This window comes from Phaseolus vulgaris, chromosome 11, assembly GCF_000499845.2.
Source record: "Phaseolus vulgaris cultivar G19833 chromosome 11, P. vulgaris v2.0, whole genome shotgun sequence".
Lineage (NCBI taxonomy): Eukaryota > Viridiplantae > Streptophyta > Magnoliopsida > Fabales > Fabaceae > Phaseolus > Phaseolus vulgaris.
In genome coordinates, this window is record NC_023749.2 from 10,459,875 (window position 1) to 10,484,587 (window position 24,713).

Genomic DNA, 24,713 nt, shown 5'->3' on the forward strand with positions numbered 1-24,713 from the left:
GATCGACATGGATTGTTGCAATGTCGTCATTTGCCGAGGGGAACTTCATGGCTAAGTGTGGGGTGGAAACAATGGCTTTTAACCTGTTGATGGACGGACGATCGAGGAGGATGTTGTAGGAAGTTTGGGCGTTAACTAGAAGATATCGTACGTTTATTGTTTTATGGAGACCGTTTTCCTCACCAAAAGTTGTATACAAGTCGATATACCCCTTAGTGTCGACCCGTTCACCTGAGAACCCTACAATTTGTTCATTATAGGGTTGAATATCTGCTTCTGAGATGCGCATTTTCTTAAAGATTTCTCAGTATAGTATGTCGACTGAGCTACCTTGGTTCACCAAAGTCTTGGCAATGGCGAACTTGTCAATCTCCACAGTAATCACCATAGGGTCGTCCTGGGCTGGATCTATGGCAGTGAAGTCGTCATCAGTGAAAGTGATCGGAAGTATGTGTGGACGCCTTCTCGTAGTAGCATGAGCGGACTGAATGGCCCGAAGATGTTTCTTTCGGGCGGAATTAGAGCACCCGCCACCAGCAAAGCCTCCTACTATGTAGTTTATTTCGTGGTTTGGTTCACCCAAGGTAACTGGTCCGGCAATCATATTGATAACTTCGCGAACTCGTTGGCGAGGTCGGGCGTTTCGGTCGGGACTTGTGCTGCGGGCGCGCGTACGCCGAACGGGACTTTCACTGCGTTTTCGTGGAACCTGGCCATGGTCAGTTCAGTGTTTATAGTCATTGCGGTATGACCGGTCGTCACCACGGGACGAACGATCGGTGCTTCGTGGTGGGGATCTTGAATTTCTTGTCTTCTTGATGAACTGCCGCAAATGGCCAGCCTGGATGAGCTCTTTGATTTTGTCCTTCAACGCTTGACATCCTTCGGTCGTGTGGCCGAAATTACAGTGATACTGGCAATGTTTAGCAGTATCTGCATTCGGTGGTGTTTGATATCGTTTTAGTGTCGGAATTAACTCCGTTTGTAATGCTTCATCTAAGGCTCGCCCCCTGGGAACAGTTAAAGGGGTGTAACTGTTGAACTTGGGAATTCGGCCTCCTCTATTCCGGTCGGACCTTGGAGTGGTCCGGACGGTCCGTTCCGTCTCAATTTCTCTTTCTTTGCTCGGGGTTTGATCCTTGAGGACTCCGGATCCGACGGCTTTGAACCGTTGGTGATAATCAATGTGTTCCTCGATTTGCATGAATTTGGTTGCTCGAGTGCGAAGATCTTCCATGTCTTGAGGTGGCTTCTTGATGAGACTTTCAGTAAAACGACTCGGCCGGATGGCCGAAACCAAATGGTGTAATGCAACTTCCTGTTTGAGCCCTCGGATATTCATACATGCTTTGTTGAACCTGTCTAAAAAGGTTCTAAGAGATTCACTTTTCTCTTGTTGTACCGCTAGGAGAGACATGGAGGACATGTGATGCGGCTGGCTGGTTTGGGTAGAAAACTTTGCAGCTAAGACGTCAAAGTCATCTATGGAGTTCGGAGGCAGCTCTGTAAACCAAGTAAGAGGTTCTCCTTGAAGTGACGTGGGGAATACTTTACACCACACATTGTTATCTGTGGTATACAAAGTCATCTGCGTTTTGTAAACATTTAAATGCTCGTCTGGGTCGGTCGAGCCGTCATAGAGTTTAATGGTGAGGCCCCTCCACTTGTCAGGAAAGGGTGTAGTTATAATTTCGTCTGTAAAAGGATGACCCCTTTTACTTAGCTTTCTTTCAACAATTTCAGTTATGGAACTAGGATTGGGGTTAGTCGGTGTAGGTATGCGAGATGCAGTTTGGTCGGCCGTATGGGATTGGCCTTCTCGTTCGGGATTATCAATCTATTGTTGGAGTTGTGCATTTTGCTCTCTTAATAAGGCAATTTCTTCCTCTTGACGGCGTCTATTCTCTTCATGTTGGCGACGGTCTTCAATCCCCTTTTGTCGCAATTCCTCCATCTGAGTTTGGAGGGTTTGAATCATAGTCATCTGTTCTGCCATAGCGTCGTTGTTGTTCCTCGTTGCGACCATTATGTCTCAAAAATTGAAATATTGCCTCGGCCCCACAGTGGGCGCCAATTGTACCTGAGTGGAGAGATGGAGCCCAGGCACGGTTGGTTGACGTAGTATAATTGCTGACGTGTCGATCTTCCTCTTCTTCAGTCGGTCGTTCCTTCTTGGTGTCTCCTTCGGTCGGGCGGGGGAGGGTACCTGCGAAGGCACTCCGACGCTCAAGTGAGTGAGAGATTCTAAGTGTGATTCAGTAAGTGGATGAAAAACGTACCTTTCTTTGGCTTGAGCACAATATTTATAGGATTGCCTAGTGGACTTTCTGTCCCTTGGGCTTAGGGTGGTTATGGGTAAGTTTTGTCAGTTATGCACCGGGATACCTGGAGAACATATATTCTTTAATCACGTTCTCCTTATTTTTTGGAAAGTGGTTTTATGGTTGAAATCTTTATTGAACTGGAAGAAATTACATCCAAGACCTAGTCAAATTCCACTCCACCATATTGATTAGTTATTTATATATGTTTATTTAAATATGTATTATTATGTATACTTTGCCAATAATATACCAATTTCTTAAATTTTATATTTAATTAAGATGATCTACTAGTAAAAGAAAAAGAGGTTATACGAAATATCTCAAGATTCATGACTTAAAATATAAAGAGCGTCTGCCAAAATCATATTAGGTTGTTCTGCATTCTCCAAAAATCGATCATATTCAAATTCATGTTTGGTTTTCTTTTTCATTTATCCTTATTCAATAATAAAAATCATTTATTATGTTAACTAGATAGTTTAATATTATTATAAGAAAAGATGTAGAGACAACTAAATAATGTGGCCAAACAAGATAAATTTTTTATATACTTAATAAACTAAAAATATTTAATAAGAATTCACTTAAAATATCCAAATTTATCAATAACAAGTTAATTAAACCTATAAAAACCACATAAATCAAACTATTTTAATAATATTTAAGGAATTGAACTTGATTATATCTTTCAAATTGAATTAATAAATCAATTTTATAGTAACTCTTTTCTAAAAGGAATTAATTAAAATTAAAATTTACTTATTAAAACATTACATATTTTAAGTTTTATGTATACAACTATTATATCTAAGAATTCAAATTTTATTCACGTGACTTAAATATATATATATATATATATATATATAAAATAACAATATTTTGAATCTAAAATTGTTTTACATTCTTTAATAGGACCGACACACTGTGGTCCAATATATTAATACTATGTCCAAGAAAATACCCCTAAACCAGAACATGTAATTTAGAGCTCTAGTCATGATCAATTTTTCTAATTTCTTTTTTAGATAAATTATAATAATTATTAACATATTTTCTATTTTTAATATAATAGAAAATTATAATTTTAATAAAGAAATTTTAAATTTGTTGCTTTTATTTTGAATTTTATTAGTAGTTAATATAATTAATTGTATTTACTCTTTAGTAATTATCATATATATATTAAAACAATTAACAATATTAATATACAATTAATTTTGAAAGAGACATTAAATATTTTAAATTTTAAAAAATAAATAAAAAATAACATTTTTAGAACTAATTACATATTTTTATTAATATTTTAATAAAAACTCATAATAAAAACAAAATTAATTATCTCAATTATTAATAGAGTTTGAATAAAATTATAATTTTTATATTAAAATTATAATTTTTGTAATCGTAAAAAAGTACTAATATTCACTGACTATTTATTCATTTTTTTCGATGATAATTTTAATGATTTTATGAATTAATAATGCCTCTTATTTTATAAATAATGTGAAATTTAATTTTAATTTAACTTCAGAAAAAAAATACAACATTTCAGTTATTTTAAATTTTAAAAAAAATCAAACAATAAAAGATTTTTTATCTATTTTTTCATTCGTCCAGAGTTGCAGCAAAAGGTGTATTGATTTTGCGGGTTCGGTGAGAGGAGCGTGGGGAAATCGGAATCGCAATGGAGAAAGAGAAAGGAACTGAAAACTGGAGCGAAACGGTGGAAGACCTAGTAGACGCCGGCGACGTGGAATCCGCAATCTCACTCCTCGAATCCGTCGTCCAAACCCTAAACCCTTCCGATTCTGCTTCGCAACTTCCGTTGGCTTCTGCTCTCTCCGACTTGGCCGACCTTTACTCTTCCAAAGGCTTTTCTCTCAAAGCCGATCACCTTCAATCTCGCTCTTCTATCCTCAAACAACTTCATCGTTCCAGTTCCCCGTACCTCTCTCTCTCTCTCTCTCTCTATCATCTGTGAATTACGATTGTTTCATAATTTCCTTTTCTTCGAGTCACGAATTTGTTGATTTTCAATTCCTCTAGCGGCGAGCAAGTTCCGAAAGAATCCAACGAGGACGGAGTCGTTAAACCGACCACTTTTGCTTCGCGTCGTTCTGATGGAAGCGTTGAAAAGCGTGCGGAGTTGACTGCTCAGACCTCCGCCGCTGGCGGTTCTTCCGAAGAAGGTACGAGGTGTTTTAGTTACTGTCTCAGATTACACATTGACTTAGTCGTGATAGTGTATTTAGGTAGAGAATACTTAAGAGTTAGCTTTTGGAGTTAAATTTAGTAAAAAAAAAAATTCTAGAGTATAAGATCATCTAACTATTATTGATGGACCTATCGTATCACAAAATTCACATACTCGAAATGGAGTGTGCAGAAGATTTCATATTAATTAGTAATATGGCTAAAACAATGTATATAATTAGGAGATAACTCTTGTTTCATGAGATTACTTTTGAATTTAAATTAGGCTCAAATCCAAATTCTCATAATTATCTCAAAAGTCTGATTGATATGTGTTCCCTCTGACTTTGAATATAAGACGGAAAAAATTTGTGTGGGATTGTTGGAACAAAATATAAGCAAACCATTACTAATTAATGAAACAATTCTCAAAGTACTCTTGATTTTATTGAGTGTATTTAGAATGTTTTGTGTCTTCTGTGTGAAATAAAGAAAGGGAAGTTAATGATTGAAAGTGATGCGAGTGTCTGAATAATTATTGGAAATAATTATTGAAAGTCGTCATCTGTAATTATAGTGAATTGTTATTACAGATTGGGAAGCAATAGCTGATCGTGAACCTGATGAATTACTTCCCACGGTATCCTCAGATAGTACATCTGGAAAATCAAATCTTAAATTGGAGAATGCCAAAAGTGGAACCCCAAAAAGGCGTGGAAGAGGAACATTCTCTTATGAGAAACAAGAGCTTTATAGTGATCAGTTATTTGATAGCTCGGTCGCTGATGTTGAGCAGGCAGAGACTCGCAGTAATTCAGAAGATAATAGAGATGTGCAAAGCAGTAAGTGATACGTAATGTTATTTCAATCTTTGCGGAAAAAATCAGTTATATAGGTATTTTGTGGCACAACAACTATTTTGGATATGCAATGGTTTGTACTGTGCTTGTTGGTTTTGATTGCTATTTTCTTCTACTACACCAGATTATAATTTTTTATTTTTCCAGAGTTTGTATGCTCTTTCAAGATGTAATCTATCCTTCTGCTGGGTTTAGTCTTTACAAGATATTGTATTAAAACGCTTGTTATGATTATTGTTTGGTCATTTCAGCAAAATACGGTACAAGCCATGTTATTGTTCTGGCTGATTTTTCACCAAGTACTAGGACAACAGAGCTGGAGAAGCTTTTTGAGGGCTTCAAAGACCGAGGATTTGTGATTCGTTGGGTTAATGATACGGTTGCACTTGCAGTATTCCGAACACCTTCAGTTGGTAATTGCAAAGTTACCTGATTTATTATTGTTTTTCTTATGCAATACTTATCATGATATTTACATAAATCAGGGTGTTTTCTGAATGCATTATGGTGAACTAAGGTTGCATGTAGCTAAAGCTGAGTTTTAGATAGAATAACCATTGAAAATGGGGGACTGATGATACATGTATCTTTATAAAAACGAACATTAACATTTGGTTGTTTGTGTAAATAACTTTGTTACTGGTGAAATCTGAAATTTGCATGGATCTGACTAGCATGGGAGTTAAAGATTCACATTATTTAAATAATCCTACCATCATTCAAAAGAAAGACATTTTGAACTTTCTCTTTGACTATGCATATTGAAAAACAGTATGGTTGTGGGGTCATGTAACAGTTCTTCAAGATAGCTTACAGCTTATCATGCTACTCACTTCTGTAAAAGTGTATCAGATTATATATGCTCTGTGTATTAAGACGAGTGTGGTCCTGGTACTCCTGTTACCCTTAATTACCCTTAATTAAAAGGATGCTCCCTTGAGCGACAACTTTGTAGGCATGACATATTGTTATGACCTGTTCCCTTTCTTCTTCGAGGGAGCTGGCTGGATTGGCTTTAAGCGAATAATTTCTACATATTTTTTTTCAAATAGAAATGAGTCCCTGTGATTTACCCTTAATACTGCATCGATTTGGATAGATTGTTTTTCCATCTCTACTCTTTAATTTGATTAGTTGGCCATTCAATACCATTAATTCACAATGCAGCACTTGAGGCTCTAAACAGTGTTCGTTGTTCGTTCACCACGAGGATACTTGATGAAGATGATACTCTCCTTACTTCAATTAAAGCAAGAGGTACGTTACTTAACTGTTTTCCTTTCAGGGTGGTTTACCAATATATAAAGACAATATCCATCTTTCATATACTAAATTTTACTGCACAACCACATTATGTATACTATTTAAAGGATAAAATAGGAAATAACGTGATCAAATATAAATGGCTACAAAGTAATTCTTAAACATGATTATGTGCTATTTTTTACCAAAAGTAATTCTTAAAAATGATTATGTGCTATTTTTTTACCAAAAACTGACAAACGGTTACAACTGAGTGCAACCACAATGCACTCTCAAACTATGAGGCTCGGACACTCCTCTTAAATGGTGTGTCCATGTCGGATACACGTATCAGACATCGACACTTGTATGACACTCGTAGGACACGTATTGGTAAAGTGTTCTATTCAAAAAGTATTTGTTGGATTTCTAACAATTCTAGCACGGGTCTAACACAATTTTAAAAAAGAGAAATTCATATTAATTTTCTATAAATTCAAACTTATTATATAAATTTTTATTATGATTATAAAAATAAAAAACAAATCATTTTGAACCGGCCATGAAAAACATGTTTTTGCTAAAAAAAACTGAAACATATGTAATGCACATAAATCTTTATTGTCAATTTATATAATTCATAATTATATAATGTATAAATCCGTGTCTTGTGTCTTACATTTTAGAGATTATACGTATTTTCGTGTCGTATCTGTCTCAGTATTTGTGCTACATAGCTCTCAAGTAAATTTTAGAACGAAAGAAAATAATAAATTAAAAACGTGAACATATAGGCACTAAAATTGTGTTTGCCAATTTACACTAAATTTTCTGTGATGCATTTACTTTTAAAATTGAAATGCTGGGAACCTTAGGATAGTCATGTTAAAATGCTATGAAGGTTTAATGAATTCATAATATTATAGTGTGCTTTTGCATATATTGTCTGATTTCTTCTGTACGGTAGTATATAGTTGGTTGGGATCTTGCATTTATCTTTTTTCAACCCGATGACCTGCTAAACTATTTTTTAACTTTTAGATTAATGCATTTAGACTTTAGTCTTTTCTTTCTTTTTCATTTATTTTGATCTTATTTAGTGATTTCATGTGTATTAATTTAAACATGTTTATTATATGACTTTTTTTATCATATTTTGGATAAAGAAAGTAATGGAGATTTATAAAGTGGTGACTATAGGAAAAAAAACTAGATATGAAAATCTTTACAGTTTCGATGATGAGAAGAAAATTCCATGTTGACTGTTTCTTCTTGCACCTCCATATCTTCTTCTGGTACCTCCATACACAACATGAAAATATATTTTTATCCTTCTTGTGTAACCCCTATAGAATAACTTCCGGATTATGTAATCTAGAAACGCATTTGAAAAAAGACTTTCGGATTACATAACCCAGAAGTTAAAAAAGACTTCCGGATTATGTAATCTGTAAAGTAATCATGCATATGAAAAAAAACTTCTGGATTATATAATCCGGAAGCTAATTACAAATTTGAAAAATGACTTTTGGATTATGTAATCGAGAATATTACAGAGGGGCATTTTTGAAAATACGAAAATCTATGGAGGTGAGAGAAGAAGGTATGGGGGTGCATGAAGAAGCAGCCTTCCATGTTTATTTCACTTGTCTATTAATTAATGGTAAGAATTATATATTTTGCCTTACATGGTTTTGCTGTGTTTATTGTTGATTAAGACCTGGAACCACCACTACAACGGCCAAAAACTTCAGCCCAAGCAGCGCAGAGGCTGATTGCTCATGGCATGGGCTTAAAATTGTCATCCACAAGCGTTGGGTCCGGAGAGTATAGAAAGCAAGAAAATGCGAGGAGGGAACGTATTGTTACCAGGCAAAAATTGAGAGACGAGGCTTGGGGAGAGGATTAATATCTTATCATTTTACTCCGCTACGCTTTAATTGTTGTACTCAAATTCCTATTCAAGGAATTTCCTATTTTCTATCTTCACCCCCTAAATACTCAACCCAATCATTTATTTCATTTTATTGTACAAATCAAATCGGTAACACTTACATATAAAATAATCAATTCATTAACTTTTTATATTAAAAATTAAATTAAGCATCCATGTCGCATCCAAAAACTAAATTATATTTAATCTTTCAAATCAATAAATAATTCGATAACTCCAAAAATCTTGTATGATTAAGAATTGTTGCCAAGTATCCGCACAATCAATCATGTATAAAGGAGTGATTTGTGCCCTAAACAAAAATCCTTTAATTGTTTTTATTAAACCAGCTTATTTCTTCTTGATTAAGAAAATATCAAATGCGTTGTTTTTAATATATTACTATATTAGAGACTATAACCAGTTACTTGAAATATATATTCGTCAATTCAAATTTTCATAACCCTCTTATTTGACAATCCACTCGTTAAAGTCCATATATATATATATATATATATATATATATAATCTGACTACTAAAAGTTAAGTCAATTATGAATAAGAAAAAATATATGAATAAAAAAAGCCAAGTCCATTAAACTCAATAACCAACAACTATTAAATATAATAATGCTCACATTTAAAACACAAGAAAAGTGAAACTCTAAATGCGTTGCCCTCTTCTTATCCCCTTTTCCCCTTTCTATCACGCCAAATTTTCAATGGGATGAACTTTTTTAACATAATCTCAGCAAGTAAAACTTTAAACTAGTCTCATTATATAAAAAGACATTTATTAATTAGTCCATTATTTTACACTATGACAATAAAAACAAAAGATGAGTCAAATGTATAATCTTTTATGAAACAAATAATTAACAAATTAATTTTTCAATTTCGTAAAAAAATACTAGATTTATATAATAATCTTAAGGCTTAATTAAGTCTATTTAAAAAAATATTTTTACTCAAAAAAATTGTATCAATCAAAGTTCTAGTTTAATTTTGCTCTTAAGTGGGTTTATGTAGCTCCATGAAAAATAAAAATATAATTAAGTTTTAAGTTTTTATAAGTTTATATATTTTCAATTGAATATTTATTAAAAAAATTAATTATATTAAGTGTTCAATTGAGTACCTATCACCAATTGGAGTAACCTAATTATTTGATTTTACATTATCAAATACAATAATATCACAAAGACAATAAAAAAATAAAGTCACAAAGTCTTAATTATCTTGATCAAATAACATTATTTTGTATCTTCATATAATTTGTTTGATTTTTATTTTAATATCTAATTAAAAAATTATGTCATTTTTATAAAGAAAATTATGATTTTCTTATTGTAACTGAAGTTTGTGATATTGTGTTTGAAATTACAAAACCAAAAAATCACATCACTTTATTTGGTGTTCAAAATCAAATGAAAAGGACTAAATTTTTTTTTCTACTTATTATTTGTTTTAATACAGACTTAATTTAAAATATTTAAATTCAATTCGATACTTCAAGTTTAATTATATTATTTTTTACTTTACATGGGAAAACACATAAACAATGACCATACAAAGATAATAATTATTTCAATAAAGTTAACAACAAAATCAAAACTAGATGAACTCAATTAAAAATATAAATATTTAATATATTTAATTAAAAATATTTAATTTGAGTAAAAAAATAAAATTTAATTAAGCTTACTCTTCAAAAGAACAATTCAAAAGTTTGTTAGCATATGCTACTAAAACATAATGTTTGAATGGAATATTGAATTATTTCAGGCTAGGGCCCCCAAAGTCTGCTATTGTTAATCTTCCTTTCCCTTTTCTCTTTCTAACAACCATCGTAGAAAACATGCATGCATGTCTTTCATGTGTTCATTCTGTTCTGCCATTTTTTTTCTCTGAAATTTTCTCTTCGCAACATGGATTGGTTTTTTCGTTAATTAAATGAAGTCCCATAACAAAGATTTGACACTCACTTGTTTATATGCAAAAAGCCAAACAACCCTTGGCTCCATTTCTTTGTACTTCTTTTAATCATATATTAACCTAATTCAGTAATAGAGAACACGAAATCAACATCTTAATTACAAAATTACAAATTGTCATTTGTGCATAAGAGTCATTATCTGAAAATTATGTATCAATCACTTTTAGTCTAAGGAGAACAATTAAATAATTATAATTAATTTTTAATTTTTCTGTTTATTTTATTCTTTCATTGCAACATATTTCTGACTTGGAAATGAGAAATTGTTCCATAAAGGCAACCTAACCTGAGTTAATTAACACATCCGAACAGGCCCACTTAATAATAAATGAGACCTAAAAACAAAAGTGACTATTTTAAATGAGAGAATTGAAAAAAATAAAACTTAATTATGTTTTTTTATATCTACAATTTAAAAAAAAAAGTTTTATCCTCTAATTTAAAAAATAACAATCCCTTAAACACTGGATTTAAAAATTACATTTTTAGTTTCTAAACACTGGATTTCAAATACCAAAATATTTTTTTAAATCAATTTTAGTTTCTAAATAATAAATTTGAAGTACAACTTTATTTTTAAATTTGAGAAACTAAACAATTGTTTTCAAAAATCCAAGAACAAATTCCTCCCAAATTTTAAAGATTAAATGCACAATTAAACCTAAAATTTAATCATAAATATTTTTTATAAACCTAAAATTTAAATATTTTTTATAAACCTAAAATTTAAATATTTTTTATAAACCTAAAATTTAAATATTTTTTTAGGTCCTCAACGAAAATGGTGTCTATGATATCATTGTCATGAAGCCCACATGACGTGGACTCACATGTCGTGTTTATCAGTTTTGAACCTTAATTTTCTTTGGCTACCACGTGTTACTTTGTTCTGTCTCTCGTATAATATGATATTCAAAGGTGTTTTTTCACACCCTTCTGAGATTAGCATCTAGAGAAAGAAAGAAAAAAGTGTAACATAATCAAGTGTACTGTGATGTGGCAAAGAAAAATATAAAAAAATTATTTCAGTGTTAAAAAGAATGTAAGAAAAGAAATGAGATGAGAGAAAAATCAAAGTTAGATAATATTGTATATAGCACCGATTAACTGTCACTTTGTTAATTTTGTTTGTCTAAACCGACATGCAGCCATTTGGGTTGAATTCAAACCAAATCTCAATTTGAAACCTATAAAGTTTAAACTCACACTGAGGTCAAAAGTGTATTTCTTGTTCGTAATATCTATTATACAAAGCTAACAGCTAAGAAATTCATTCCATGAATTAACTTTTCTGGAAGTTATTTGATTTTGAGAAGTTCTATAATGTATGTATGCAAAACACTTTTATGATTTCTCCAATCACAATTCACACAAATTTGTTTACTTCAAAAAATGAAAACACAAGTTGAACACATAAGAAAGTAGCATTGAATTATGTGTTAAAATATTTGTGAATTTTATAGTTATATCTAATAAAATACAGAGAGATACAAGTTTTTATCGTGATAGATGATCTATTAAAAATTTGTTTGAAGTTTAGTTTTTTAAAGTTTTTTTTTATGTTAGAACAATTTTAGTAATAATATACAATTTTAACTTGAAATTAAAGAAAAGAAATAATTATTTTGAAATTTTGTATACTAGTTCATCTATTACGTCTAGTTCTTAATCAAATGATCAAATTTAGGATTTAGAATTCAAGTTCTGTGCGTCATTAAAATGTTTATCTATTCTTCAATTAACATTCTAATAGTTGACATGACTTATCATACAGTTCGTAGAAATTTTACATAAATTGAATAGAGTATAGGATCATATACAACAGATAATCTTTTCAGAATTGACATAAAACATGTCATGTTGTTTATTGACGTAAAATAACTTTATTGTGTCATTCAAGAAATTTTTGATGTTAACAGAAGTTTTCGATATCTTTTTTATAAACGTAAAGATGAAAACATTAGTAACTAATTAAATATCAATTTAAAAGTGATTTATAAATTATAAAATTAATTTAGATACTAATAATATTTTAATTTATAAATTAATATTTAACTTCTCCATAGGTTTGTGCTGCGTTTAGTGCTAGGACAAATGTTCCTTGGATGCTTCGTAATCGATGAAATGTTTGTCTTAATTACTGTGGGAATATTAGGTTTACGGTTACTCATATTTTTCGTTAAGGAAATGTGTGTGCTGATAAGTTGGCTAATTTAGGATTTTTTCATAGAGAATCTTTTCTTTGGTATAATAGGCTTCCACCTTGTCTGTTCTTAGAATTCTTTATGAATATGTATAGTCTACCTATGTATCGTTTTTGTTAACATATGGGTTTTGGTCTAGTCCTTCCGTATTTTTGTATTTTCTTTCTTTTTTCTTTTGTTTAATAATACTTTTTTCATGTGATGGTAAATGATTGTTGTTACTTAAGGTGTCAGCCTAGTTGAGATCTTAAGTGGCATAGTAATGCCTAACATGAAAGCTTTTATTAAAAAATAAATAAATAAATATTTAACTTAATCAATATAATAACTAATTTTTTTTTCTAAAAATAATTTCTATTTAATAATTTTTTTAGTAGCGAAAATGATCAATAACTCCTTTTTTTTATCCAAGAACAATTGAAGTATTTAAAATTAATATGATCATGTAAGAGTAAATAGTATATGCATTTTTTTAGTGTAAAGATATTTTACACTATTATTTAATCGCAAATAGTTATATAATAAATTATTTACTTTAATTATTTCAAACGACATACCTGTCATACATTTTATTTTTTGATAGTATTTTTTTACTAATAATAAATTTATATATATATATTTATATATATATATATATATTGAAGTCTATAATTAATAGAATATCATTTTAATAATTTAATTACAATACACTCACATTACAAATATTTTTTATATCGTCCTTCAACATTAAATTGTCATATAATTGAAAATTTTATAATAATTATTTAATTTGTTTAATAATGCATTAAAATTATTTTTTTTCCTTTTAAATATTATTAAATTAATGTATTGATAAAGGGAGACCTAGTCTTATTTTTAATTGTTTTTAATCTAATGATTTTAACAATTAAATTAAAATAAATCGAAACATAAAAATAGACAAAAGAAATTAAACAATTTTAAAAATAACTTAATCCTTCCTTTTTATTATGTTATTCGATCAACTTTTGTTAATGGTCCACTTATCTCTTCTTGATTAAGACAGATGAATATGTCCACTCACCTTTTTATTCTTGTTAGAGCATCTAGTAAAGTTTTAAATAATTTGTTTAGTTTAATTTTTTAGATTTTGTACAATTGAATTTATAAATTAATATTTGAAATATTATCTAATCAATTTCTCTCCTTCAAGATCTCAAAATATTTCTTTATTTTTTTTAAAATATTAAACAATGCTGTTTGCAGTATAAGCAATATACATCAATCATTATTTTTGTTAAACAATATTCTTCAACTTGAAATAATCTTTTTAAACACTAATGTCAAAGATAACCGTGTATGTACAATCATCTTAAGATACTTATCGAAATCTGATTGGCTTAATTATTTTTTAATTATTTTATTGATAAAATATTCAATTAGTCCTATAATTTTGTTACCACATTTTCACCTAATTAACACTAAAATTTTAATAAATAAATAAAATTAAATATTTTAATTTATGCATGATATAATTCATAATCAACGTAAAATAAAAAATTATAAATTTAATGACGTTATTTTTGTAGTACAAATTTATACGGTTACAATTTTTAAAAACTGAATTTTATCAATACGGTGGGAAATTGAATAAAGTAAATAAATAATATAGGATTATAATTATTAAAATTATTTATTTTCTTAATAGTTCTTTTCCTTCTATTTCCGATTTTCTAGGTCTTCAAGTTCAATAGTTTTTTACTTTTTTGTCCTTTGCTTTCATCAAAGAAGAACTGTAAAAAAAATACTTTGATGTTCAAATTAATCTTAATAGATTAAAAGAGAGTTAAAAAATTAGTGTGTCATTTGGTTGTTTATATTTTTTTTATATATTTTGATTGAATTTTTGTTGTTATTATCTACACATAAAAATGAAAAGAAAATCCAATTACGTCTTAATTACATTTTATAGATAAATTGATTTATTATTAACTAAATAATGTTTTGGAATATTGTTTGAATCTAAATGCGTTAGGAGGCGATCGACAATCCCATCAATCGACAGTTTATAATCTTCACTAAACGTGTGTTGGTTAGTAATTTTGGAATTTTTAAAAAGTTAAAAAAATAATAAAAAATATATGAAAGAAGTTAAAAGAGAAATAGTGAAGAATCATTATTTTAGCGTAAATTGAACTCCCCACCACCGAAATTGAGAAATTTCGTGCCATCAGTGGTTTGAAACAGAAGCAGGAAATGCAACAGAGTATTAGAAAAGTTGACCAAATAAACAAACAGCCATTGAGAACATGACACGTGGCATTTGTAAACCTGAAAGATTCATTCATGCATCTAAAATTCAATTCAAAAGCCATAAAATAAAGTACTTGAAGCAGTTACTAGAAATACAGATTAAGGGTTGGACCATCCAACACAACATTGACAAACATAAAGTAGTGATGAACATATATGACCACGACTGGTAAAATCAAAGAAAAACTGGGCCATGCTTTTGCACATTCTCATCATCAAAAAATATCCTTCTATACTATAATCTATATTATATACATATATATATATATAAATCTTCTCATACCTTAATATTTATTCAACACCAATCTCTTACCAAAAGAAGCAACTCCTTTTCCTGTTCTCCAGAACTATCATTCATTTCTAAACACATATTTTTCAACTTTGGTTTGGTTTTTGCAGAATGGCAGAAGTTGAAATTCCTCAGTATTTTGTTTGTCCCATTTCGTTTCAGATCATGGAGGACCCTGTGACTACTGTGACAGGGATTACATATGATAGAGAAGGCATAGAGGAGTGGTTGCGTAAGGCCAAACATTGTGTTTGTCCTGTTACCAAACAATCACTTCCAAGGAGCACTCAATACTTAACCCCTAACCACACACTTCGGAGGCTTATTCAAGCTTGGTGTTCAGCATACACGGCCAATGGTGTTGATCGAATTCCAACCCCGAAAACCCCTTTAAGCATGATCCAAGTTCAGAAGCTTCTGAAGGGTCTTGAGGCTCCTCATTCTTGTGGAACATCGTTGGAGAAGTTGCATGCTTTGGCCACACAAAGCCAGAGGAACAGAACTTGCATGGCTGAGGCTGGTGTAGCCAGGGCCATGGTCAAAGTCATTAACAAGAATTTCAAAGATGGAAACACAAACACCAGTTCCGTACAAGAAGCTTTGAGAATTGTTCATCTGCTTTGGAACAATCACAGCAGCATGAAACCTCTAGTTGGGGAGAGCTTGGACTTCATCTACTCTTTGACTTGGATTTTGAAGCATTATTTAGATGACAACAACATCAAGATGGTAAACGAAGCAATGCCCCTTTTAAAGTTGACAATCGAAGTTGCTGACTCAACCCTTTTGGGAAATTTAAGCCTTGAATTCTTCAAGGAAATGGTGAGAACTTTGAGAAAAAGAACACTATCTCAACAAACTATCAAGTCTGCTTTGCATGTGCTTATACAAACTAGCCTTTTGGGTAGAAACAGAACGAGGATTGTTGAAGCAGGTGCAGTCACACAACTCATAGAGCTCGAGCTTGAGAAACCAGAGAAGAACATGACAGAGCTCATATTCAACCTTTTGGCTCATCTGTGTTCTTGTGCTGATGGAAGAGAACAGTTTGTAAGACATGCTGCGGGCATTGCAGTGGTTTCAAAGAGGGTTTTGAGGGTTTCTGCTGCCACTGATGACAGAGCAATTCATGTGTTTTCAGTGATTGCTAAGTTTTCAGCTTCAAATACGGTTGTTCTAGAGATGCTAAGGGTTGGAGCTGTGTCAAAGCTTTGCATGGTGATGCAAGCAGATTGTGCTTCCTATTTGAAAGAGAAAGCAAGAGACATCCTTAGGTTGCACTCCAAAGTTTGGAACAATTCTCCTTGCATACAACTCTATTTGTTTACTAGGCACCAAAGGTGATCAATATTGAACCCCAATGTCGTTTACATGAAAACCAATCATGTAACTTGTAGTTCAGTATTATTTGTTATGTGAAGATTAATTACAAGCATGAAAATTAGTAGTGTGCAACTATGTAAAAAAAATTCCTTCCTGATAAAAAAAGGTAAAAAAAAATTCCTTTTATAAACTTTGGATAAATTCTAGTAGATTAATCCTAAAGTTGAGTGTTCGAGATCGCACGCACATCGACTATAAAGTATGATATTTCATAGGATATTAGTGGTTGTAAATATGATTTTATAAGCCGATTTTGTAAAGTTGAATTATACTTAAAGTTCACTTTTTAATATGGTATCAGACATTTTGAGTCTATCCTAGCGAGCGTTTGTTGGACTTATTAGGTCATCTTTTATCGAACTTTGTTGGACTTATTAGATAATCATTTATCGAACTGTTATCGAATTACTCATAAATATATCACGCACAAGTTGGTAACTTTAACGTGAAAATGTGTGTTTAAAATTCCACATTGAATATATGTACAATTTATATAATGGATGGCAATTCCATGATAAATAAGAGAATACAAAATATATTTTCATACCCTTTCTTAAATGAACATCCACTTGATAACTTTCTTTTAACAATAATAACATATAAATAATTCAATTAAGAAATAATATGACTAATTATCAAATAATTCTTTTATTAGATTTTCCATTCACCAATTTTTCTTATATAAATTACTAAATAGTATTAAAAAAATTGGGAAATACGTGAGTTGATTATTCTTCACTCCTTAGTTTCCTGTTTTATTTATTTATTTACATGAATTTTGGAGATTAAATTTCATATAAATGATTGGATCTATCCACTTTCAATTTTTCGTCATTGACAATTTACATGGAATGAAAAACACTGAATCTTTTTGTATCCAATATCATATTGTCTTTTTTCTGTTTATTAACATTTGTGTCCAACATAATAAATATATATATATATATATATATATATATATATATTATAAAGCTTTTATGTTAGACATGAATATGCAACTTGACTTCTCAGTTATGCTAATACCTCATGTAACAACAATCATCTGCCATCACACGAAAAAAATATTATTAAAAAAAGAGAAAAGAGAAATTATAATAAAACTATGGGGGACTAGAACAAAACTCATATGTTAACAAAAAACGATACATAGATAGATTATACTTATTCATAAAGAATAAATAATTCTAAATTAATCAATTTATCATCACACGCATTAACTTCACGGAAAATCAGAAAATGTGAGTAACCCTAAACCTGATTTTACCACAATAATTAAGACAATTATTTTATCCATACGAAGCATCCACGGAAAGTCCTATCACTAAACGTAACACAAACCAACGCAGAATCACATTCAAGCCATACAATCCTATCTTTTGAACTTCCTCCAGAGCATATATAACTCCATAAAACTTAACAACTAAAGCAATTTGAACATCAAGAAATGTAGAGAAATCACCAATAAACTCCCCCATACTCTCGCGGAAAAAATATCTTTACAAGTAGCAAGATTAGGATATTCCCTAGCAGTCCCATTAGTGTTAATTTTAACCCACCCTTATGAAGGGAACTCCCATTTAACAAGAAGGGGACGAAGAACTTTATCAGTACGAGTATTAATACCAAAAGTTTTAATGACGTTCAAATCCAACATATCATTTTATAGCTCAAGAAACATCAATCTTATCATGAAATTTATCATAATTTCTCATACGCATATCACCCCAATATCTCAACAAACTTAAGCAATTTAACCAAAGATTATATATATATATATATATATATTGAAATGGAGATGACTAGCTCCAAATAATACTCTCTTTCTCTCTCATTTTGTTTGACACTTAGGTTTGTGCACAATAAATTAGATGTATTAAAACTGTTATGGAAGTTGATAGCATATCTGCTATCCTCATATATATTTATTTTCTGTTTTCTCACTCTATAATAAATAATTAAGAATATAACATGAAAGGTGTAATATTTTATTGATACTATAAAATGGAAATTAAAAAAAAAAGGATTTTTTTTTGTGGAACTTTAAAACATCAAATAAAATGCAAAAGAAGGGACAATAAAAGGAAAACAGCATTTGAATTTTGAGGGACGATGGCCAGGGAAAGGAAAGAGGGTGTTAGTGGAATAAACCATAAAATTAATTAATGAAGCGAGTAAATGAATAAATGATGTTATAGGCTTTTTTTAATGATATTTTTACCTGCAAAAATTACAGTAAAAAGTTGTTCGAAAATTTTGATAGTGTACATTTTCTATTGATGTGATTTTTTAGGTACAGCTCTAAGGTTTTAATTATTTTGGTACAGGATCTGACTTATAACTTATAATTCTTTATAACTTTATCTTACTTTAATGTACAAGTATATCAAACTTTTCTTTACACTATCTTTATATTACTAAAAATAAAATTATTTAATAACAATTAAAATAATTAATCATGCAAAATCTATTTTATAAACTAATTTTTTTTAATATTTAAAATAATTTTTATTATTAATAAAAATATATAAAACAAATTTTAAATTATACTAAATTTTAAGTATTAACATTTTAATTATTATTAAATTAAAATTAACTTAAAACTTAAAATAATTATTAGTTACAATCTTGATAACTAATGTTGAATACTAATTTAAAAATTATTTTACAATTTTTTATTAATAATAAAAATTATTTTAAATTTAAATTATTTTTTAATTTATAAAATAATATTTAATTATTTTTATCTTTAAAATTAATTGTTATTGAATAATATTTTTAAAAACTTTTTAATGAATTTATAATTTAAAAGTCAGAACCTTTTAAAATCACATTTTTTTATTAATCATTATACAAATTCAACACTTAAATTACCCAATAAAATAAATTTTACCAATTTCAACAAAGTTTTTTCCTCAGCAACACTTTTTTAAGATATATTTAAAGAGTTGATTTTAAACCTAATTCCTAATTTCTGTGCATCAAAAGGAGAAAGGCAATTGGTGGTGTGAATGATTTGAATTTGAAAAATGAAAAAAAGAAGAGAAGAAAACTGTTTAATGTTAAGTAATGGATTAGCAACAGACAGAACACGTGCATCAATTTTCATGTGTGTTACTTTACCCACTTATTTATTATGTTCATAACTGATTTACCTAAAACACACGTCAATGTTTTGTCCTTTTTCAAATAACACACACGTGCTACTTCAACCTCTTTTATACAACAGTGGGTGGTTGCCAACTATCATTTACGCTTTATAACAAAACATGCAAACTTATTTATTTATTTATTTAACTTCTTTTATCAGAAAAAAATTAATTAATGTGAGATCTCAACCTTGTTATTTTTTATCAGCAAAACATGCAAACTTATGATTGTGTACGATTATAAGCATTTTTATACTGATAATGTTCTCAACTTCTTTGAGATTTTATAAATTTTAAAAAGTGATTAATATAAGTATTTACTTTTTGTTATAATAAAAAAAATTATATTTACAATTACCAAATTTGTCTGTATTTTGATTAAAGAAATACAAGTAAAAGTTAAGACTTTCTATTATTTTGTAATTTTATAATAAAAATATTAGAATTTGAAAAGATCGACTGAGTAAATACAAGAATGCCGAAAAAAAAGTAAATAAATTTAAGAATTAAAAGTAGTAGTAGTAAAGATTAATTAAAATTTCTTAAAGTAATAATTGTAAAGCAGAAAAATATAGATTAGAGTATGGCAAAATTCATTACAAATAAAGAAAAGTTTACATTAATTAAAATTTAACCGATTTTATTTCATACAAAACAAGGTACGTTAAAAGTTAAAAATAAAAAGTATGAAAGTTAAAGGAGGTAGTGTGGATGTTTACAAATAGATGATATTTACCAACGAATGTTAATAGAATTAGTTTAATTGATGTTAATTTATTATTATTTTTTAATTAAAGTAATTTAGTGTCGTTTAAATTGATGTCAATATCACTAGTGAAAAAAATCTATTTACGATGTTAAATATACATTAGTTTCAATGTTAAATATTATTCATTAAAATGTGACAAACATTTTTTAAATTAAAACTCATGAATAAACTGCAGTTGTGCGAGGAATCGCTATTACAACAAGTGTGTACATAAACGACGATTGTGGGGTTAAACTTTGTCTATAAGTGTGAATTAAACAATGATTTTAGTAAAATTGTTGTATGTTTTGTTGGTTATTAATTCATATTTTATTATTATTAATTCATATTTTATTACCCTTAAACTATTTTACCGTTATATTGTATTAATGGTCAATTTACAGGCCTGTTAGTATTCCTAGTTTATAGCTTCCAGTAATTGTAATTATTATATATATATATATATATGATTGAATGAATCAAAATGAATAAGATCAGTTTTGCAATTTTGTGCAATTACGTTCAATCAATTGCTACAATCTTTTGTTTTCTCTTATTTCCTTCAATTAGTTTCTACAACTGGTATCAAGAGCTAGTCTGTTATCATGAACTCTACCCAATTATTAGTCCCTATCCTTGATGGAAAAAAAATACTATCGGTGGTGTGTGCAAATGAGAGTTTTGTTTGATTATCATGAGTTATGTGATGTTGTTGAGAGTGGAGTGTTTGCATTAGGTGATAATGCAACTGAGGCGCAACGAGTAGCGCATCGTGATCAGAAGAAGAAGGACAATAAGGCTTTGTATCTCATCCATCAAGGGATGAATGACGAGACGTTTGAGCAGATAGAAGGAGCAACAACTGCCAGTGAGGCTTGGACAATTTTGTCAACCAATTATAAAGGTGATGATAAGATCAAAAGGGTGCGTCTTCAAACCCTAAGACGCCAATATGAATTGTTGCAGATGGAAACCACAGAGACTATTGATGTCTATATAAATAAAGTTATTGCCTTGACAAATCAAATGAAGACCAATGGTGAAACACATTCGAAGCAGGCAAAGGTGGAAAAGATTTTGAGGTCTTTAACTCCCAGATTTGAACATGTTGTTGCCGCAATTGAAGAGGCCAATGACATTTCAAAAATGACAGTAAGGTTATTGTCTGGTTCTCTACGAGCGCATGAGCAGCGGATGAATGACAATAACATTGAAAAACCAATTGAACAGGCTTTACAAGCACAAGCCTCAATTGGTAGCTCCTATCATAAACATGGTAGCTATTTCAGCAAAGGTCGTGGTGGCCAGAATCATGGAGGCGTTTGGCACGGGGAACGTGGTCGCGGAGGACGAGGAGGCATTTATAATAAATCAAATGTTGAGTGTTATAATTGCCATAAACGTGGCCATTATGCAAATGAGTGCAGATCAAAAGGTGATAATCATGCTGCCAATTGTGCTCAAGAAGACAGTAATCACGTACAAGATGAAGAGGATCATACAATACTAATGACAACAACATTAAATGAAACCCCAAACAATCAAACTTGGTATTTGGATACAGGTTGCACAAATCATATGTGTGGTCAGAAGGAGTTGTTTGCAGATTTGGATGACTCATTTCGCACAAAAGTGAAATTCGGTGATGGCAGGTTCGTTCCGGTGACTGGAAAAGGGCGAATTCTGATCACATTGAAGAATGGTGATCACAGGTACATCTATGATGTTTTCTATGTACCTGATATGAAAAGTAATTTGTTGAGTATGGGACAACTGGTTGAGAAGGGTTATGAGATGCACATAGTTGAAAATAAATTATCAATTTTTGATAAAAAAGGTAATTTGATTCTTAAAACCTTTTTATCTAAAAACTGCATGTTTCCAGTAGATATTCAAATGGGTGATTTCAAGTGCTTGAATGCAATAGTGAATAATGAATCGTGGTTATGGCATTTACGCTTTGGGCACTTAAATTTTCAGAGTTTGGAAAATCTTTCCAAAAGAAATTTAGTGAATGGTTTACCCCATATTCATCACCCTGATCAATTGTGTGAGGCTTGCATTTTTGGAAAGAATAACAGGACACCATTTGTTAAGGAGCCTTGGCGTGCAAAATTTCCTTTGGAGCTTGTTCATACAGATGTTTGTGGCCCGATGAACATATCATCAGTTGGAGGTAATAAGTATTTTTTAACCTTTATTGATGATTTTTCAAGGAAAACCTGGATTTATGTATTGAAAAGCAAGGATGAGGTATTCCACTGGTTTAAAATATTTAAAGCATTTGTTGAAAGAGAGAGTGGCAGACAAATTAAGATGGTGCGTAGTGATGGAGGAGGTGAGTACAAGTCTAATGAATTCAAGAGGCACTGTGAAGAACTTGGGTTGCAACATAACATAACTTGCCCCTACACACCTCAACACAACAGAGTTGCTGAGAGAAAGAATAGAACAATCATGGACATGGCGAGGAGCATGCTTAAAGCGAAAGGTATGCCAAGTTATTTTTGGGCTGAGACCGTAACATGTGCGGTATATTTGATAAACAGATCACCCACTCGGAGTGTTCCTAACACAACTCCGATTGAGGCATGAGTGGATTCAAACCCAATGTGCAACACTTGAAGGTATTTGGGTCAATTACTTATGCTCATGTTCCCAATGCAACAAGATCAAAGTTGTATGATAAGGCAGTGAAAACCATTTTCATTGGATATAAGCATGGGGGATACAAATTGTACAATCCAATGACAAAGAAGGTGATTATTATTCGTGATGTTACATTTGCCGAAGATGAGGAATGGCAATGGAATGCAACAACTGAAATGGATTCGAAAAAACGATATATTTATGTTTTGAATGATGATGTGGAAGATAGAGTCACTCTTGAAGCACCTGCAGTTCAACCTGAAGTTGTAATTCAACATGAAGTTGTAATTCAACCTGAAGTTGTAATTCAACCTGAAGTTGCAACTCCAATTGCAACTATGATGGAGCGGCCAAGAAGGCAACAACGACAACCTGTACATCTTCAAGATTGCGAAGTAAATCTTGATGATGAAGTTTATGACAATCGAGATTTGGTTCACTTTGCTTTTCTTGCAGAATCAAAACCTCTGAGACTTGCCGATGCCATTCAACACCCCAAATGGCAAAAGGCTATGAATGAAGAATTGATGGCGATTGAGAAAAACAATATCATGACTCAAATTGGTAAGGTTGTTCCAAATCAGAATTAAGGGAGGATGTTGGTTATTAATTCAGATTTTATTATTATTAATTCATATTTTATTACCCTTAAACTATTTTACCGTTATATTGCATTAATGGTCAATTTACAGGCCTGTTAGTATTCTTAGTTTATAGCTTCCAGTAATTGTAATTATTATATATATGATTGAATGAATCAAAATGAATAAGACCAGTTTTGCAATTCTGTGCAATTACGTTCAATCAATTGCTATAATCTTTTATCTTCTCTTATTTCCTTAAATTAGTTTCTACATATGCTCTTAGGTATAAAAGGCGTTTTTACTTAAGAAACGTCGTGTATACCTTTTTTTTTTTTTACTTAAAACAAAGTGCATTATTTACGCTTTCATTCCGTTCTTGTAATATTTCGTCTTCTTCATGACTTCTTCTTCCTCTTCACTGCATTGCGTTGCGTTCTTCCTCTTCGTTTGTAAGTTCTTCCTTCACAAATCTCTCATTGTTCATTGTGCATTGTTCATTCCATTCGTCATTTGATTCATTGATGGTTCTCATTGCATTCTGTTCAGGTGCCTTCGTTCTCTCACTGCCACAACTGTCGACGCTGCCACCACCATTTTCCTTTGTTCTATATCGTCACCATCGTACCTGCCGCAGGTTGGTGTTTTTAATTTTTTTAATATTTTGTATTTGGTTTTTTAGTATTTATATTAATTTGTATATTTGAGGATTTATGTTAATTTTTATTATTATTAATTTATATTATGTTAATTGTTAGGTTATAATAGAATTATTAATTTGTTAGATTGTAATTAGAGTAATATTATTTAGTATTTATAATTAATTTAATGATTTTTAATTAGATTTTGTAATTAGTTTATAAATAATTTATTGATTTTTAATTAATATCCTTT

General features: G+C 30.4%; 3 protein-coding genes across 3 annotated transcripts; 2 read left to right on the forward strand and 1 right to left on the reverse strand.

Annotated features, from left to right (window-relative positions):
• Positions 1-724: 724 nt before the first annotated feature.
• On the reverse strand, positions 725-1,588 carry LOC137834041 (uncharacterized). Its single transcript, XM_068642109.1, has one exon. It carries the CDS (start codon positions 1,586-1,588, stop codon positions 725-727), a length of 864 nt encoding a protein of 287 aa, XP_068498210.1.
• Positions 1,589-3,931: 2,343 nt separating this feature from the next.
• LOC137818319 (uncharacterized) lies at positions 3,932-8,602 on the forward strand. The gene is made up of 6 exons (XM_068621667.1): positions 3,932-4,268; positions 4,371-4,513; positions 5,111-5,359; positions 5,629-5,790; positions 6,545-6,634; positions 8,338-8,602. Exons 1-6 carry the CDS (start codon positions 4,009-4,011, stop codon positions 8,526-8,528), a joined length of 1,095 nt encoding a protein of 364 aa, XP_068477768.1. The 5' UTR covers positions 3,932-4,008; the 3' UTR covers positions 8,529-8,602.
• A 6,714-nt stretch (positions 8,603-15,316) lies between these two features.
• LOC137824801 (E3 ubiquitin-protein ligase PUB23-like) lies at positions 15,317-16,744 on the forward strand. The gene has a single exon (XM_068630482.1). The coding sequence runs from the start codon at positions 15,424-15,426 to the stop codon at positions 16,654-16,656; it is 1,233 nt and encodes a 410-aa protein (XP_068486583.1). The 5' UTR covers positions 15,317-15,423; the 3' UTR covers positions 16,657-16,744.
• The last annotated feature ends 7,969 nt before the right edge of the window (positions 16,745-24,713 follow it).